The sequence below is a fragment of the Anabrus simplex genome, chromosome 3, assembly GCF_040414725.1.
Source record: "Anabrus simplex isolate iqAnaSimp1 chromosome 3, ASM4041472v1, whole genome shotgun sequence".
Taxonomy (NCBI): domain Eukaryota; kingdom Metazoa; phylum Arthropoda; class Insecta; order Orthoptera; family Tettigoniidae; genus Anabrus; species Anabrus simplex.
In genome coordinates this window covers 157,653,018-157,673,891 of record NC_090267.1, presented here as the reverse complement: position 1 = coordinate 157,673,891, position 20,874 = coordinate 157,653,018, and the positions used below count along the sequence as shown (strand labels likewise).

At 38.7% G+C, this 20,874-nt stretch overlaps 1 protein-coding gene across 1 annotated transcript in view; it reads right to left on the bottom strand.

Moving 5' to 3' along the window:
• Positions 1-1,020: 1,020 nt before the first annotated feature.
• LOC136866109 (chymotrypsin-1) overlaps positions 1,021-20,874 on the bottom strand; it is a 225,842-nt gene continuing 205,988 nt past the window's right edge. Inside the window, exon 7 of the mRNA XM_067142786.2 lies at positions 1,021-1,246. Coding sequence (XP_066998887.2) covers positions 1,091-1,246 — 156 coding nt within the window. The 3' untranslated portion in view covers positions 1,021-1,090. The remainder of the gene's footprint in view (positions 1,247-20,874) is intronic.

The window sequence follows — 20,874 nt, the reverse complement described above, 5'->3', positions numbered from 1 at the left end:
TACAAAGAGTTATGTCAATCATATGGGAAGTAAAAGTGTCGCAACTACAGGAACATTTTTCATATGTTGACCCATCGTTGTCTGTATCGCGTCTTCTTCTGTGACCGCCGTCCCCACCTGCTTTAAAGCTACCATCACGTGATCTTTCGACCGCGCCCTTGGGTGTTCTCTTGGGGTTTTATTTACACTGAAGGTTTACATAAAGTTTCTACAGTATAATTTCAGTTTTAAATACGCATGTTTTGCTCTAAGTACAATATCTTAATATACCTTGTACAGAAAAACTAGGTTATTTCGATTAATTTCTGATTGATCTGGACTTTAACGATCCTCAGTTAGTCGAGATTACTGTCGTTTTATTATATACGGTACTGTATTTGAAGAAGGCCTTCTAGCCCTCTGCCAACCAACGGATCTCTTCAATGAACCTCCTTTTACTAATCACTTATGTATCCTCACTGCTCTAATAACTCGCAAATTTCTCTCAACTTTTACGGGTTTCATTATAAAAATGAACTTGAACGTTCAGAGAAATTCTCATGCTCACCAAACTATAGTTTATATCTTTCGAGGAACATAAACTACTCTGTGAAAACATGCTTACCTGTACGGACTTAAGCTGGTTTGAGTCTGAGCCCCAATATTGAACATACCTTCCTCTTCGCCCTCTTTGAAAATCTCCGAAATTTTCGACTTTTTTAAATTATCACGGGATTATGAGGTTCTCTGGTACCAAGTTCAAGTTTCTAAGATGCCTGGAAGTCCCTCATTAATTCATTGCTATTTTCATGTTTATGCCTACCTTCACACATCGCTACACTTGGACTACCTATCTATTAGTATTGACTAGTCCTTCCTCTGGTATCGAGTTTCCTCCCTCTGTTTACATTTCATAGGATGCTCTTCAATGAACAGCTTTTTTCAGTAAACGGTGAAGCTTAACAAACGTCATTTCCTGGCTTCCTCTGTATACAAAAACAAGGATGGGGACTATATGGGAAAATAATGTACACTTCCAAGTTATTTTGAAGATCTTTATACATCTTTACAGAAGGACATTTCCTTTACAACAAGTTCTGCACTTCTTCTTCTATTCAGTTTTCATCTTGTGATCAATCCAAGACCGGTAGCTTGATACTTTTGTGTAGAAAGCTTGCGTAGGAGTTTTGAAACAAATTGGCATTATGAAGCCTTTGGTTACACCTACCACTTTTCCGTCGACGATCATTGGACCACCAGAATCCCCCTGTTAAGGAGAGACAAAATCAAAGTTGAAACGGTGGGTTCCTGGCGCAGAAACCTTAAATCAATAGAAATACAGAGTTGTTCACCAGTTCCTTAAAGTTCATGAAGATTTCGATACCCATCTTACCTGCCAGCTGAGGTCGATATTGCTTTGATGGTTACGTGCGTTTTAGGATAGTACAAAGATCCAATCATTCACAGGAAAACAAGTATTTGATATATTTGCGCCAAGATGAAAGGACTATTAGTGTAGTTATAATACAAGTACCGCTTGTACAACCAATAGCTATGATTTGTTGTAATAGAACTTAAATGAACTTTGCCAAACATGAATTAGATGCATGACCCCGACATTAAATGGGAGATGAAAAGAGTGGACACAAACTACGTAGCGCGCTTTCTGCGAGCAAGGCTTGTGTTTTCATTGTGGATTAATCGGGAAGGTACCGGTGAATTCTTTCAAACATGAAATGGATCCACGATTTTAATTCTGCTCTGTGCAGGTACTTTTGAAGGTATTCACAGATAAATTATATTTGCGTACTGCAGAATGTTACCTCTGAGGCGGTAGTGCAACATTATGTTAAGCATGTGTGCTGCCTGAATGCCTGAGGTATTACGAATGTTCACAAGTGAAAATTTATTCATTCATTCCACGCAGTGCTAGCGAACTTAATTGTTTTTAGTAATCTACACTCGTGACGTATTCCATTGACGAATATATCACTCATCTAAGGGAATGAATGAAAGAACACATTAGAGTCGCAATATCTGTATCACAAGCACCTTCCTGAGGAAACAATACCGACAACCAATACGTTTCCGGAGCCTTGAAGACGTTTGTGTTCAAGTGGGGTACTTCGAAGAAAACGTTTCGAGACAGATACTCGTATAACATCTGGTCGTAATGAAAAGGCCCATTTAGACGCTGTTCGGAATGGTCCTCATAATGGTACTGTAACCGCTCACCCTCTGAGTCCCAGACTAGCATTAATCTCAGGGGTGTCGGTTCGTTTTTTAAGTAATCATCAAAAATCTCAGCATAAATATAGAGGCACAGTGAACACAGGGATGAACGAGGCATGCAAAAATAAAGTGGGGGAGGCTCAGTTATAAACATGAATTTAAAAACTCCATGATAGGACTAAGAAGTGACACTTAGAAGTTTCATGGGCGTCACAGCTAACTTCAATAAAAAGATTATGAGAATGGTTTCCTTTGAAAATAAATGTCATGAGGAGCAGTTTATTGCACCATCCGGCGCGCTGAATTTAAATACAATCTATACCCACATTGATTGACAACAAATTAAATTACATAATTCTTGCTGCAAGTGGTCAAGATATACCCATAATGTCCATCCTGTAAGAAAAACACAATTTCGGGGTACGACCCATATTAAGTGGGTGCATTTATGGAGCTGGTTCCACCATCTGATCCCGTTGGGATCGAACCAGCGCTCGTATGATTAGTTAGTCCACAATGACGACCCTTTTTTGCCTCGAGAGCCCGAGAATAAATAAAGTTTATTGTCGGCTTCCCGATCCGATTAGATAAGTACCTCCGACAAATATACACATTCTCCGAGGTCGAAGTCCAGTGTTGGGTAAATCCACTATGATTAGTTAGGGTGTATTTCACGGACGGATCCTATAATTGATCCAGCTGATGCCATGCCAGACTGAACTCGTCACTACAAATATTGACTCAGTATGTTTATAATTGCCAGGCTCGGCCGCCTGGTCCGGGAAGATTCTTGCCTCACTTATATAACAAGACCGGGCGAGTTGGCCGTGCGCGTAGAGGCGCGCGGCTGTGAGCTTGCATCCGGGAGATAGTAGGTTCGAATCCCACTATCGGCAGTCCTGAAAATGGTTTCCCGTGGTTTCCCATTTTCACACCAGGCAAATGCTGGGGCTGTACCTTAATTAAGGCCACGGTCGCTTCCTTCCAACTCCTAGGCCTTTTGCTATCCCATCGTCGCCATAAGAGCTATCTGTGTCGGCGCGACGTAAAGCCCCTAGCAAAAAAAAAAGAAATATATATAACAAGAGGTTTAACGGGAAATACCTAACTACTCTCCTCACATCCCTCAAGCAAATAAACAAACCGGGTCTTGCAGTAACATGACACACGACAAGTCGTCTGGTTACGAGTCGACATATGATTATTACCTTTTCTTCAAGTCTTGAACATAGGGATGTCGTCGTTAAGATTTTATTATTATTATTATTATTATTATTATTATTATTATTATTATTATTATTATTATTATTATTATTATTATTATTATTATTATTATTATTATTATTATTACCAGTTGACCTTAAGTTAGCACTCACAAGTGAATGACATCCGCGTAATTTAACCTGCTCCGGTCGGATATTATAATTATAATTATTATTATTATTTACGAATGCCGAAACTGCAATATTATAATATTATTATTATTATTATTTACGAATGCCGAAACTGCAATATTATAATTATTATTATTGGATGCAACATTTAAATGTTATTACTATTATTATCATGGTGTCATTATAATTATCATGTTATTATTATTATTATTATTATTATTATAATTATTATTATTATTACTTTTGATCACTACGATTTATCACCGTCATAACGTTATTATTGTTATTGGTTTTAAATCATTAGCTATATTTCTCCTTAACTTGTATATCATAGGTCAAATTTAGATCTGTAATAATAATAATTATTATTATGATTATCATGATTACAATCACTGTCATTTTTAATCGTCCGACTCGTTGGCTGAACGGTCAGCGTACTGGCCTTCGGTTCAGAGGGTCCCGGGTTTGATTCCCGGCCGGGTCGGGGATTTTAACCTTAATTGGTTAATTCCAATGGCACGGGGGCTGGGTGTATGTGTTGTCTTCATTATCATGTCATCCTCATCACGACGCGCAGGTCGCCTACGGGAGTCAAATAGAAAGACCTGCACCTGGCGAGCCGAACCCGTCCAGGGATATCCCGGCACTAAAAGCCATACGACATTTCATTTCATTTTTAATCATCAAACCATACAATCCTTAATGTGGAATCTCGACTTCTTTAATCTTTAGGGTCGTAGTCTTTCAAATAACTACGTATGCAGTCCATGTATCTCGAACGTACTATCACGAGTGCGATTCCTGCACTCTTAAGTAATTCAGTCTTACTCTGCTTACATTGACAGTACTCGTACACTAATATTTTCTGTGTCTGTCATTATTTTCATACGTTTCTTCGTATCACATTATCTTTCAACACAGCTTCATTATACAGTAAGTAAGTGTTCCCATATTCTATCCTTCCTCATCTCTCAACGTAAATTTATCCAGTTATTAATCACAGAGTTTTCGACTGATTTATATCTCATCAATGACGTAGTACGATATATTTTAATCTCGTGATTGCCTCATTTTCGAAACGTCCTCCTTCACATTTGATCTACTTTTGAAGTCATTTTCCACAACTAATCGCGAGGGCGTGACTTCCTATTCGCATAAATTTGACAATCATGAATACGTAATTATTAGGCCTACGTGGCCCTGCCAATATTTGCACACTCAATATCAGACGTTCATTTATAACATATTAGAATCGTAATTTAAACAACACGTTTAACTAATATTTAGGGTTTATTATCACAGGTATTAGCATTCATAATCATTATTTCACAAATTTTAATTAACACCATGTTTTAAATCCGATTAGAAGAGTTAATCTGTCATTTTTAACGATTCCCGTTTATTTAAGCACCATATCCATTAAAGTTTTAAGGTTTAGCACTGTTGACATTTGAATGTTAGGTTTACATCCCGGCAATAACATCACCTTTATAATCACCGCAAAACTCAACATCATGAATTATTATTATTATTATTATTATTATTTTTAGTTCGTAACCTTCCCTACAAATTCGTAAACGTAAATTTAAGACAACAATCAACATAAGACAAAACACTGGCATTGCACATGGCTGGATCTTCCCATAGGAAATTCCACACAACTTGTCATCAAGTGACTGACATAAAAAAGCAAACTATGGGTCAGTTCAAACACTGAACACAACATCAAGATCGAGAAAATCTCGAATCGATTAACATTATAATACATGTATGACTTAAATTACTACCCCACGCCCACAATAAACTATGTACAATAAAGAAAATATACTAATGAATCTGACGTTACATTTACATTCCCAAATTTTAACTCCGTCCGTTTATACTAAATTTAGAATGGACTCAGGAAGCGGTCCATTTGTTAAACGAAGTAACCAAGTCAAAATAATACTGTTTCCCACTTAATCACGGTAACATTCCCAAATAAATTTACATATTAGTACTCATCTCTTCGGTTGACATCCTTGCTCGGTATATTACGGACGAGAGGCCCATTCGGCCCTCCCCCGTCTATTCCTTTATGGTGATTGATTCCATTTCACAATTACATTTTATATTACGGCGTTCCGCCATTATAACACTGATTTGATATTTGGATATTTTAACACTTACATATTGATACTTTATTTTTAACCTGTGATCACACTGTGGTTCCTTAGACCCAAATTTTTATTTACACAAATTACTCTTCGTTCTTTCCCGCACAAAGGACTGAGACACAAACAACGTAGTGTCGAATAAATCGCCTGGTGCGTTTCACGCGTCCCGAAACGGCGCGTCCGAACTATTATCATGCCGCACTCTTGATGTGTTCATGTTACCGGCGGTGCGTATGACTTATCTCACCGTCCTACGGTAGAGGCTCTATTACAGATTGGTAACATTCTTCACTATAACTTCTACTGACTGTCCGTCACACAGCTTTCTATTCCTGCTCTCACTGTTAATTTCAAAGAATACAGTTTATAACTCTCTGACTACTATACATCTGCTCGAATTCATAGTGTACGAATAATCAGTTCAGATCGTAGCAAGATCTGGCTGGATCTAAAGTTCACTCGAATGCTGATGACTGGGACGCAACTACCTGAATCCGAATGACACGTCACTTCGCCCGAGATCGGAATAGAATTGAGAGTGTGGTCTGTACTTTTCACTCGTATTTATGGATGGAGTGCCTTAGTGCGGGATTAACTGACGTCACGCCTTGGAGAGAGGGGATGGTTTCCTCAAATCGGCACTGGCAGTCTGAATAGAATGCTATAATTGATACCAAATTAATCCCCTCGTCTGGAACATACGCCTGGTTTAATATGATCTCCTAACGATAGCAGATTTCAGAGATATTAGCAGATATCGCTCTTCAATATTTCGCGGGTTAAGCAGTGTCTCTCATAGCGTGGTCACTCTCTGGCCAATAGCGTTCGAGATGCCCCCCATTCCAGGAATTTCATTCTTCAATTTATTAAATTTGCAGCTGATTCTTTTACGCATGACATCCAGAAAGTTCCTAAATTTAATTCAAATTTCGGAAATGGCTGATTTTCCAATTCATTTCTTTCAAGGTGGTATTACTGGGTGGCCAAATGAATTTTGTGATTGGGCTAGGGCGAGCGGTTTATTTAAATCTTCCTCCGTGACAACTTAACACACATTCGCTCTGAGGCGCTGGTCTTTCAACTCCCCAGTTTCCGAGAATTCAAGACGTAGTGGAAACTTCTGCCTGACAGAAATACATCTTCGGAGCGCTAATGTTGTAACCTCTGCCATTGTTTCTGGCTCGCCTTTCTCTTTCTGCACGAGACATATTGGGGACATCTAAGTCTTCTAGTCGGTAAACCAATAGGCACCCTACTGAGAGAGAGAAACTCTGGCCATTGTGACAGAATAATCCCTACGGCTCCAATCCGTCGCGCAGCTTGCTCGTCTACAGTATGTCCACATTTCCTTGAGCCCGAATATTGTTAACCAATTCTTCCCATTTCAATATGCGTAACATACTCTCCTTCGGATATCAAATCATGATTAAATTATGGGCTATATTGCCCGGCTACAGTACACATGCACTTGTACAAGAGACGAATATCAGCCTTTGATCTCTTATGAGACTATTACTTAATAATAAATTTTATCCGCACCCCGTGCAATGAAACCAGTATTTTCACGATCTGATGTTGACGTCTGGTGAACATTTACTTAGGCAGTGATGGAGCCTATTTCCAATAGTCCTCTTTTCAGACGAAGCACAATTCAACAAACATCACTCTGCGTAACATTCAATACAATTGGACATTTCTTTGGAAATGAATAGGTATGTTTCCAGACCATTTCTACAGTAATAAAAATAGTAAATGCCTCGGATTTGAACATGCCTCCGATGAGCCGAGTTTACAAATCGAAGAGGTGTATACTTTTGTTATCTTAGCTAGGACGAGATCTTGCAATCATGATTAAGTTCGCATTCCTTTTAAGGTATGAGTTCATGGACTGAATGTACACTTTCTGTTCCAGCGTGTTACTCGCAGCTGTAACCGTTTCATACAATCATTGCATTTTCTATGTGGAGCAAACGATTCCGTCTCTATTGTAAGGCTTAAACCTTGTGCTAGTCCTGTATAGGAACAGGGGCCTAAATATTTTGGTTATGATTTACGCGGATGGTGAACCACTCTGTATATTTAACAATGTTCAACAAAGTAGTATAAGATGCAAACATTTCTTGTGTTAAATGGATACTTTAGAGGTGTTATGGATGTTGTGTAATCGTACATACTAACGTTTCTCGCGCTGCTCAGACACAATTGGACCTTGCTCAGTTGTTTGTCTTATAACTACTTGTATACTTATTGACATAACGTTTCGGCCATCTGTAAAAGCCATTCATAAAAATTAATACGTTGTAGGAAGACATACAGTGGAATTAAATCTTGTGGAATGGTACGTGAGCACACATCATTCCAGAGCACTGCCATTATTCTTCGTGTGGCTTATATGAAGAGTCCTCCGAAATGTTTATGCGATGTGATATTGTGTATGATACTCGCTAGCCGAAAGACATGCACAGAAGATGTACGAGACATCAGTATGAATCACTGTCGAATTTTGAGAGAGGCAATTCAACTGGGCTGGTACGCCAAATTTCCCATTGTTAGGGCCATTCTGACTTCAGAGTCAGATCATACTGGGAGTAATGGTTTAAAAAGCAGACTGATTCTGGAAGACCACAACGGATCTCAAGGAGAGAGGATCGTTTCATTTTACGGCAGGCATGAATGAATCCAACGCCACCTCCGTAGCGTAACAGTTAGCGATATTAGTTGCCGTCCTCGTAAGCCCGGGTTTCATAACTTGTACTGCCACAGATTTAAAAATGGCAGGGGGTCTGATGTGTAGTTGAAATGGTACATGTGATTTTTTTCTCCATATGGGGTGTACCTAAAAGGAACTGTACAAATTCGAAACGAGGGCACAGATCCAACGGCTCCTTTACCATTGCTTTCGGTGATGTGACACCTTCACTATGGCACCTTGTTTCTAATAGAAGTAATTCTGGAAGGGTACAGTACGAATATCTGTGATCTCAACAACTTATATTTGTCACTATCATCTCAATATCGTCGCCTCCGTTCGCGGTAGTATCTGCAGAGAGTAATGTGTTATAGTATACACTGGATAATTTTTATTTCTAGCTTTGACCAATGGTTTTTCTTTGGGAGTGAATAACTACTCTACTGCAGTCTGAAGGATCACATGTAAATGCTCACTTCCCCCATAGTACACAGCTCTTCGTATTAACGTGATGTTAACGTGTATTATCGTGGGTAGTGATATGAGAATCACTGAATGCACAGCGATAATTTCATGATATCCTACGGCTTCATGTACTAACTCCCCCGACTAACGATTCCGGAGTCATATTAATTTCAGTAAGATAACGGTCAACAGATCGCGAAGTGGCTGGAGTACTGCCAAGAAATGGAGGCAAGTGGGACAGCGTGTGAAAACCCTGATTACATAATGATGCTCTGATTCCAATGGCGGCACGCGCAAGTATCTGTCGGCAAAATGTTTTCAGGTCTGGGAACTGCAGTTGCAACGTACGAAAGTACTCATTAAAAACAATCTTTGGCTGTAAGTTGCGTTAATGGATTGGCGATACTGCTGTATTTCTCTAGTTTTGCAGTGGATTTAGGTTACTCAGGAGTGTTTAAATCTTGTGAACATTTACTCGACCTGCAGTGACACACAAATTGTCACCCATTCAATATATGGTTGATGTCTTTGGAGTGTTTAGACCGGGAAAGGGTAGCGCTGACACTGATTCAGAATTATTTAATAAGATATTCAGATATGTGGGAAAAGACATAGAAAGGAATGTGATTGCAGCGGGGATCTGAATTTACGAAATGTCAACTGGAAGGAAATGCGAACGACAGGAAGATAACCAAGAAATGTCAAATAAGCTACTATGGGAAGGACAGCTGATTCAGAAAGTGATGGAACCAACTAGAGGGAAAAATATCCTGGATATGATGCTGGTAAAAACAGATGAGCTCTATAGAGAAACCGAAGTGATAGATGGCATTAGTGATCATGAAGCTGCTTTTGTCGTAGTTAGAAAAAATGTGTTAGAAAGGAAGGTCTTAAAAGTAGGACTATTAGGCAGTACCATATGGCTGATAAAGCAGGCATGAGGCAGTTTAAAAAAAGTAACTATGATCGGTGGAAAACAGTAAATAAAAATGTAAACAGACTCTGGGATGGGTTTACAGCAATTGTTGAGGAATGTGACAATATGTTTGTACCTTTAAAGGTGGTAAGAAATGGTAAAGACCCGCCTTAATATAATCTATCTATATAAATAAAATCGTAACAACCGTGTGTCTGTACATTGATTATTTTGGCGAAATGTCCGTACAGTTATCCGTTTCAGGTGTAATAATGACCATCTGCATAATTTTTAGCTTTGGTGTCTGTTTGTCTATTTGTTTGTCTGTTTGTTTGTCTGTTTGTCTGTCCTTCAATAACTTGAAAACTGCTGGATATATTTCCACCAAACATCATATTTCGAATCCACCTGTCCTTCGGTAGGTTTTGGCGCAAATATCGTTTCTATATCCCTGAACTGAGTGGGGATTTTTATGAAACCTAAACCGTGATTTTGCACTCCCTCAAAGTATACACAACCGAACTTAATGGAAATCTACCTGCCTTAATGAAAATTAATTTCTAAACCTTTTTTCTCATGAGCATCATTTCGATAACAGGATTTAATAAGGGATATATCATTAACGGACCGTTTTTCGGTACAAATCCCAGCAGACTTAACGCAAGAGTGGGTGCGTGTAAAGCGTATTTCTTACAACTTTAAAACTACTGAAGATATTTGAACCAAACTTTATATATAGCATCCCTCTGTCCAAGGGTAGGTTTCCTTGGTGTCTAGTAATTAGTTAGTTAGTTAGTTAGTTAGTTAGTTAGTTAGTTAGTTAGTTAGTTAGTTAGTTAGTTAGTTAGTTAGTTAGTTTGTTTGTTTGTTTGTTTGTTTGCCTGTTTGTATGTTTGTCTTTCTATAACTTGAAAACTACTGGATATATTTCCACCAAACTTCATATTTAGAATCCACCTGTCCTTGGGTAGGTTTTAGGGTAAATATTGATTCTAAATCCCTGAACCAATTGGGGGTTTATACGAAACCGAAACCTTGATTTTACACTCCCTCAAAATATACACAACCAAACTTAATGGAAATCTACCTGCCTTAATGGAAACATTTCTAAACCTTTTTGCCCATGTGCATCATTTCGATACCAGGATTAATAACGGAGATATCATTAACGGACCGTTTTTCCGGACAAGTCCCACCGGACTTAACGCAAGAGTGGGTGCACGTAAAGCGTATTTCTTACAACTTGAAAACTACTGAGATATTTGAACCAAACTTTATATATAGCATCCACCCCTCCAAGGGTAGGTTTTAAGGTTTATACTATTTCAAATTCCCGGAATGGACTGGGGTTTTATAGGGGACCGAAATGGTGATTTTTACTCTATCACAATATATAAAGTACAAGACCAACCTGACTGGAAATCGATCAAACTGTTTGGGAAACCAATTCTAATTTATTTTTCTCATGTGCATTTTTCAACGAGAGGATTATTAAGGGAGATAACATGAAAGGTCGGTTTTCAGGCTAAGTCTAGCGGACATAGCCCAAAAGGTGTTATACGTGGAGCAGATTCCTTATCTATCTAGATAAATCATATCGTAACGACCGTGTGTCTGTACATTGACTACTTTGGCGAAGTTTTCGTACAGCTCTCCGTTTAAGGGGTAACAATGAAAATCTGCTAATTTTTTAGCTGTAGTTTCCTGAAGGTCTTTTATTTTACCCTCCTCACCCAAAATCAAGATTGTGGCACAATTTGCCAGACGAGCTAGAAAATTAAAATTAGGCAAAATTACACGTTTTAGCTGGTAACCGACGGAATAATTCCAAGATCTTCAAATTTTCCAGTGATATACAGCCTTGGTGTGATGACTCTTTGTCGTATCTGTATCCGTTAAATTGGCCTCTATAACTCGATTTTAAGTAAATTTGGACTTTTTACACGCATAATTCATACTTTGAATCATTTGTAGTAAAGATAGAATCTTCAAATTCTACACGAACCTTGACCCACCCAGTAGCCATATGTGAGGCAAATGCCATATTTGTAGCTGTTACATGATTATACGAAAAGTAATGCAATGTGAGATAATCTTACCCAAACTTCACCCTATTCAACTTTTCTAACTCAATCTGACCCATGAATAGATGAGATGTAAGAAAATATCATAGGACCAGCCATTAAGGCCGCTAATTACGGCGTCTTATGGTAAATCCGTCTGCCGATATGACGTACCGCTTAGCAGCAGTTAATCTGTAAATGACGGTCTGCAATATTGTAAACATGCGTATACTTTCGTATGGCGTTGTATATATATTCATTGATATCGATTTTTAGCGATGGTGAAATGGTGTGTCTGCTATTGTAATCAATGCTCCCCACATCGACTTTGACTGGCAGTAGGAATGGGATCCTTCTCCAACTCCTGTGTAACTGGCATTAGTAGTGGGGGCCTACCATTGTAATGAATAATTCACTTCTCGATTTAACTTGCAGAAGTCAAGGGAGCATGTAATTTTGTTCAAAACTCCCCTACCCGATTATGTTTGGCTGTGGGCAAGAGTGCCCGCATTTGTAAACAATATTGTACCCATCTGAAATGTGACTAGCATTAGGCATAGAGGTCTGCAATTTAATGGAAACTCACCAACTTGGTGTGACTGGCAGTAAGCTGAAGAGCCTAACTACACAACTCAAATTTGACTGGCTGTAGAGATGTTTTCTGCCATTAAAATGCAAACTCATCATATGTAATCTCTCTGGAAGTTGTAAGGGAGGCCTGCCATTGTAACGAAAACTCCCCAAATCGATTTTGATCGTTCAGTAGGCAATGGGGCCTCAAATTATAATGTGAACTTCCCAACTCGATTATGATTAGCTGTAGGCAAGTGAGCCTTCCGTTATCATCACAATTCTACAACCCACACTTTACATTGGAAACAACGTATGGAGACCTGTCCATGCTGGTTCTCGGATAACGCTATGAGACATACAATTTTAAAACAATCCTATTTACTGCATGTTCAGTAAATTACTTCGATATACATTGTAGAATACCGCAGCGAAGCACGGGTACGCTTGCTAGTAGAGAAATAAAGAGACTAATAAGGAGGTGCAGATTGGAAAGAAATAGAGTTAGAAATGGCTGTGGAAGTAAGGAGAAATTGAACGAACTTACTAGGAAATTAAATCCAGCAAAGAAGGCAGCTAAGGATAACATGATGGCAAGCATAATTGTCAGTCATACAAATTTTAGTGATAAATGGAAGGGTATGTATAGATATTTTAAGGCAGAAACGGGTTCCAAGAAGTACATTCCAGGAATAATTAATAATCAGAAACTACTTTAATAATCGAATAGCAAGGCTCACAATGGGCAGTACTACATTTACCAAAAATATCACAAAAGGCTGTCCTCAAGGTTCTGCATGTAGTCCAGGATTCTGGACAATTCTATATGATGATTTACTGACTTTAGAATTACCTACTGACTGTCACATAATTGCTTATGCTGATGATGCCCTTCTCTTACTTAAAAGTGATCAAATTTGACTTTTCGAGCTAATACAGCGCTGAATATAATTTACAACTGGGGATTCGAAAATAAATTGGAGTTCAACCCTCAAAAAACAAGCGGCATGTTCATTACGAGGAAGAGGAAAGCTGAAACACCTGTAGTACACATGAATGGACAAGTTATAAAATTGGTGGACCAAATGTCATACTTAGGTGTTGTTTTAGATAGAAAACTAACATTTAGAGGTCATTTCAATGCTCTCTCTACCAAAGCAGCAAATTACTGTCTGGCTTTACTATTGCTACCGGACTGACATGGGGTCTTAATCCAGAACTATTAAAGACAATATATCATGGAGCAGTGGAACCATTATTATTGTATGGTTCATCTGCTTATCGTAGTGTATTGAAAAGGAAGTGGGTTCAAGCCAAACTAGCCCAAATTCAAAGAGGTTTTGTACTCAGAATTATTCGTGCGTACCGCACAACATCCACGGAAGCAACCCTTGTTGTGGCGGGAATCCCACCTCTGTATTTAACAGTCATTGCCAAAACTGAGCTCACATTAACAAAAAAAAGGTGTTTTGTATCCTGATAGGATATTAACGGTCACTCCTGAACTGTAAGCTAATGCATTGACAGCAGGTCACCCAAGTCAATTTGCCAATATTCTTTTGCAGGCAGTGTGCGACACACAACATCATTACAATATTTATAGGGATGGATCCCGGATTAGCAAAGAAAAAGATGGCTGGCTTCTAGGATGTGCTTTTGTAGTGCTACAGAATAACAGTGAGGTGCATGCTGAAAAATTTAGACTATCTCCCTCATGTTCAGTCTTTCAAGCCGAATTGTGCGCTATACAACAGGCAGTTATGTGGATTAAAAAACACAACTGTGCTGCACAAATATTGAGTGACTCTCATGCAGCTTTGAGAGCAATCCAAGAAAAATATAACTTTCATCCGGTAGCTGTTAATATAAGATCACACAAATCAGGATACAGTAACCATATCTGCATGAAATGGGTCCGAGGTCATGACGGAGAAGAAGGAAATGAGAGAGCTGATGAACTTGCCAAAGCAGCTACTACTTCTTCTGACGCCTTGTTGATATATGAAAAGTCTCCTTTGTCTCATGTAAAAAAGGAACTGAGGGAGTATACACAAGATATGTGGAACAAGCAATGGATCACCAACAATAATGGCCGGCTAACAAGAGAGTTGTTTTTTCCAAATATCCAAGACAGATTACAAAGTAGGTTTTTGCAACATGAACATATTACAACTCAGTTTATGACAGGACATGGAAAGTTTGGATCATACCTCGAGAGGTTTGGAATCAGTGTTCAGAAGCCCTACACTTGTATCTGTGAACTGCAACAAACTGTTCCTCATCTCTTATTTGAGTGTCCGATTTTTAACAGGAGTAGATGTGAATTATTAATGCATTTAAACATGTGTAATATAGAATACCAAGCACCTCTCACTATAGTATTTCAGAGAAGATGTTGTTATAAAGTGTTTGTTAAATTTCTCCATCTAATTTATAAGTCATGTCTATTTTAATTGAATTGTCATGTATTAACTTAGTCACACTATCTATAACCCTAATATACTACTTGTAAAATAGGGTTTGTAATGGGAAATTCAATAATAATAATAATAATAATAATAATAATAATAATAATAATAATAATAATAATAATAATAATAATAATAATAATTAATAAACAAGGGGTGTGTGTATGTGACGATCTTCAAAAGGCAGAAGTATTCAGTCAGCAGTATGTAAAGTTTGTTGGATACAAGGGTAATGTCCAGATAGAGGAGGAGACTAATGCTAGAGAAGTATTAAATTTTACATATGATAATAATCACATTTACAATAAGATACAAAAGTTGAAAACTAGAAAAGCGGCTGGAATTGATAAGATTTCTGGGGATATATTAAAGGCAATGGTTGGGATATAGTGCCATATCTGAAGTACTTATTTGATTATTATTTGCTTGAAAGACCTATACCAATTGAATGGCGAGTTGCTATAGTAGCCCCTGTGTATAAAGGAAAGGGTGATAGACATAAAGCTGAAAATTACAGGCCAGTAAGTTTGACACGCGTTACATGTAAGCTTTGGGAAGGCATTCTTTCTGATTATATTAGAAAAGTTTGTGAAATTAATAACTCGTTCGATAGAAGGCAGTTCGGTTTTAGGAAAGGTTACTCCACTGAAGCTCAACTTGTAGGATTCCAGCAAGTTATAGCAGATATCTTGGATTCAGAAGGTCAAATGGACTGTAATGCGATTGACCTGTCTAAAGCATTTGATAGGATGGATCATGGGAGACTACTGCAAAAATGAGTGCAAATGTACTATACAAAAGAGTGACTGAATGGGTCTCTATATTTCTAGAAAATAGATCTAAGAGAATTAGAGTTGGTGAAGATTTATCTGACCCTGTAATAATTAAGAGGGGAATTCCCCATGGAAGTATTATTGGACCTTTACATTTTCTTTTTTATATATAAATGATATGTGTAAAGAATTGGAATCAGAGGTAAGGCTATTCGCAGATGATGTTATTCTGTAGAGAGTAATAAATGAGTTGCAAGATTATGAGCAACTGCAAATTGACCTCGATAATGTTGTGAGATGGACAGCAGGCAATGGTATGTTGATAAGCGGGGTTTAAGTCTGGTTGTGAGTTTCACAAATAGGAAAATTCCTCTTATGTTTAATTACTCCGTTGATGGGGTGAAAGTTCCTTTTAGGGATCATTGTAAGTATCTAGGTATTAATATAAGGAAAGATCTTCATTGGGTTAATCACATAAATGGGATTGTAGATAAAGGGTACAGATCTCTGCACATGGTTATGAGGGTGTTTAGGGGTTGTGGTAAGGATGTAAAGGAGAGGGCAATGTAAGTCTCTGGTAAGACCCCAAGTAGAGTCTGGTTCCAGTGTATGTGACCCTCACCAGGATTACCTGATTCAAGAACTGGAAAAAATCCAAAGAAAAGCTGCTCGATTGGTTCTGGGTGATTTCCGGCAAAAGAGTAGCGTTACAAAAGTGTTGCAAAGTTAGGGCTGGGAAGAAATGGGAGAAAGAAAACGAGCTGCTGCTGTACAAATGTATTAATATTCGGCCCCGCAACGCATCGAAACATGGAGACAATTTTAATGACGGTTCAGACATTCGTTTCGGCGTAATTGGTGGCTAAACGGCAAGTCGTATCACAAAACAGATAGCACAATCCGTTTTCAAATTGGGGGATCTACATATTTGGTCCTTTGACATATTGTCGTATCTCGATCCCTTATACGTTAGATAGAGCTGCATTTCTCAATTTTATGTTAATTTTGTACCTTTTACACGTATATCTTTTCGTTTGGCTCAATTATAGGAAAGATAGAATCATCATATTCGGTGCGCATATTGACACAACCACTGGTCAGATGTTAGCCAATTTTTATGATCCCAGCTGCCACATTAGTATACGAGAGAAAGTAATGTGTGAAAACAGTACCCAAATTTCAGCCTATTTAATGTTTCCAACTCAATATAACCCAAAAATATAGGAGATACGAGAAAATGTCACAGGACCACCATATAGAACACTAAAAGGTGTGTCTCATGGCGAAATCCGTTTGTTGATATAACGTACTGTTTATAAGCAGTACATCTTGAAATGAAGGTCTGCACTTGTTAATGTGCCCTTTCTGCACCTGTCCTGGGCTCTACAGGGCGTCACTATAAAATAACTAAATTTCACAATTAAATATTTGAATGGAAATCTGTTGAATGAGAACTTCGGCAAACGATCCCGGGCATCAAAGTCCCATCCTCCCTACTTTCATTGTCTCCATGGCTAAACTCAAGAGCATACGGGTCAATGATCTGTTCGACTAAAATGGGCACTAATTTAAATATATTGAAAGTAGGGTGTCCTACAACATGAGAGGAATAAACCAACTGCTAAATGAGAAGATTTTTGTTCCCAATTAAACATAACATTTTAATGAACTGAAAGAGTCACAAGGGTAATACACGAGACAATATCATGTCTCCATGATCTCTTCAGTCTGTTATATATGTATGACTCTCATTTGACACTCGTAAATCATTCTGTACACAAGCACTTAAAAATTTACATTTTTCTTTGAATAAGGGCATTCCCTTTCTATACTACCGATACACCATGACACCCGCGTACTAATTAAATCATGGATCTACCCCGCGTCACATTTTGCCATCATCTGGTCAGCAGCCTTAATACTACAAGGGAGCATAATACCTGCATTACTGGTGAAGCATTAAAACAAATTAAACTTGACATATTCTGACGATTCATGAGGATGAATGGAACATGTAGCAACTTGGAACGTTTATTGAAATATTAATCCCATCAACAAATGCTGGACCCACAACAAGAACTAGGGCCTTGGAGGTAATTCATGCATTCATTTCACGGAAGGAAGGAAAATGTTATTACCCAATTATAGAGAACAAACCCAAATAAAACCTATTAATAACAAGCTTCAATCCCTTCAAAACACGCCCATAGCGCTAACCTATCCTTTATATACTTACATATAATATAAATTTTTATGTACATAACTTTAAACATTTTACGGGATATGAAATTCATGCATAAAACTGGAATGTACTTAACGCCTCTACTTGTAGTCGACTGTCATTGGAAGGCATGTCTGGGGTGTTTAAGCTGTCATCACAGCAGCCTTGTTAACGGAAAGTCCTTGGTTAGTCATCTGCTTGGTCCCGTTCATGATGGCATGGTCTCCAAACTGCCACGGACGTTCTAGGTAGTCCCTGAAGATCGCAGACACACAGGCGAGTTTCTGGTTGGTTCCTAATCCTGGAGATTCACGCACACAGCGCGTTCCTGTTGAGCCCTTATGAGTTCGATGAACAGTCACATACACATGGTTAAACGGGAAAAATGGTTAGTGGAATACTGTTTGTATGTATTCAAAATTTACTTATTAAGGATGGATCCACTCATTAACTCGGAAAGTCTTCCCAAGCAGCGAATAAGTTCCGGGAGATCGCTACTCTTTTCCCCTTTGTTGTCACACGTCACTAGTCAAGAATATTGCTTTTTTGTATGTGAGCACTACTTGTTTAACAAGACGGCACTTTCTAGCTTTATGTAGCATTGCCTATTGTCTCGTACGTCTCCCAACACTGCAATTTCCTTGATTACGACAGGTTAATAGCTCGTAGGATTTTACGTCTCACTACGTAATAGTGATTTGTTGGAAGCTTGACCCGTTCCTTAAGTACGTTTATGTGAGCCACCACATTTTAACAGTATGCACTCCCTTTACATGCGAATATGTGTATATGGGAGTTACAAGCACCTACATTCGCACACCACAATCCTGCTTTCATCCCGTAAGATGGGATTATATTCCACGTAGAACTGTCTGATACAGAACAGACTTCACTTGAACACTATTCTTCAAATTTGAATATCACCTACAATTCTTCAGTATCACTGGACAACTACTGTGAACCATGAAGACTACTTCCGAATACACTAACGAATGAATGACTGAGTAGTGGCCGTTTCCTTAATAGAGATCTGGTCTTTTGGCAGTGGAAGTAGTAAGCTCCGTTCTCCTTCTGAAAGATCGCTCCGCTAATAGTTACTTCTCAGAGTCGGGTGTGTCAGTTTGTAGTACTTAAATTCTTCTATCTCCTGATTGAGTTCCATTCAGATCTCATGGTGGGATCGCTCGTAATATCGTAGGCTTTCCATCATAATTTGGCGCTTTATTTATTGTGTCGTGGGGAAACCCACGTCTCTATCGCGCGATTAGACCTCCAGCATCTGGTTCCTATTAGCCGCACCTGTCCAAAGTGCGTCATTACTGATCCACTCGTTATGTATTAAATATTTCGGAATCATTGATTAACATAACATACATTGGTTCAAAAGAGTCCTTACTCATAAATTTCCATAGGTTAGATCCAAAACTTCATTATTATTACTTTTGAAGATTGTGTGTTGGCACCTATGAATCTGCGGGGAAATCGCAAAGAATTTCTAGTTCTCGCGTTAACACACCGTGATAAACTCCGCCCTCTGACCTAAATATCCGCCTGCGCGTGGCGTGCTATCTCTTTTCTCTGTCTGCGATATGAGAGCGTTATTTCATGGACTCGCTCGACATGGCTCCTTTTGTCTCGGTACGCGTAACGAGACCTCTGCTCTCCGATCTGGCGCGGCGCCATTCGTGTCCCTGACTGGATGAAAAATGTTCATTATGACACTATTTGTCGCGGAAAACGGTAATTTATTTCACAAAGCCGATTGCACAATCGCTGTTCAATTTGGAGAGATCTTCAACTCTGGGTCTATGCTTACCGTCGTATTTCGATTCTTTATACTTTAGATAGCGCAGCATATCTTGATTATAATAAATATCTCCAGCTCGATTCTAACTGGCATTAGGAAATGGTACCTCTCATTATTATGTTATATTATTACCTTGTTATATTGTGAATGGCACTTGGCAAGTGAGCTTGCGTTTATTGTTTAAACTCCTGAAAACGACTGTGAATGGCTGTAGGAAATGTGAGCTTCCATTACCATCAACATTTCCACAACGTGCACCTTACATGGGAAACAACGTATGGGGTCCTCCCCGTTTTGTTTCTCAGAAAACGCTAAGAGACATACAATTTTATATAATCTTACTCACTGCGTGTACAATAACTTACATAGAACTCCGTGTACAAGGTAGAGTACCGTAGCGAAGCACGGGTACATTTGCTAGTTTTAAATATTATTTATGTACACAATTTCACTTACTGCTCAAACAATGGAGCAAATTACTATTTTCTATGGGTTTCGTGCTCTGTGTCAACTGATGGACACCCTCGCAGTTCGACAGCGAATCTACCACTTGCCATGACAATCCAACGTCTCTGGCTGCTCGCCAGCAGGGAAGTGACTTAAGGCCATTTCCTTCATCGTTCCTGTAAACTCGCGGCTGTTCGTTGAGAAGAAGTCGAGAGACACTTCAAGCTGGCATTCTGCGGGATATTTTTGCGTAATACATTCTTCGATTAATGGTAAGCGTTGCTGTTAATATTTCCAGAGTACCGTGGAGTGTAGCCTATCATTTCACACTGTGTGGTGTTTTCTGACCTTTTACTATATTTCTCATCTACATCAGTTTTCTGTTTTCATTCCTTGCCTCTTCTTATTTGAATACCTAACAATCACTTGGTCTAAATTTATCCTGTGTTACTGATTTCATAAATCAGATATGACCTTGTAATAATACTCAACATGGCTTAGCTGTGTTGATACTGCTACACGGCTGAAAGCAACGGAACTAACTCCCCAGTACATGCAGCTCTCTCTGTATAAATGATGGTACTGATGATGGCTTCCTCCCTGGTAAAATATTCCGGAGGTAAACTAGTCCCCCATTCGGATCTCCGGGTGGGGACTACACGAGAGGGGGCGATCATCAGGAAGATGGATACTG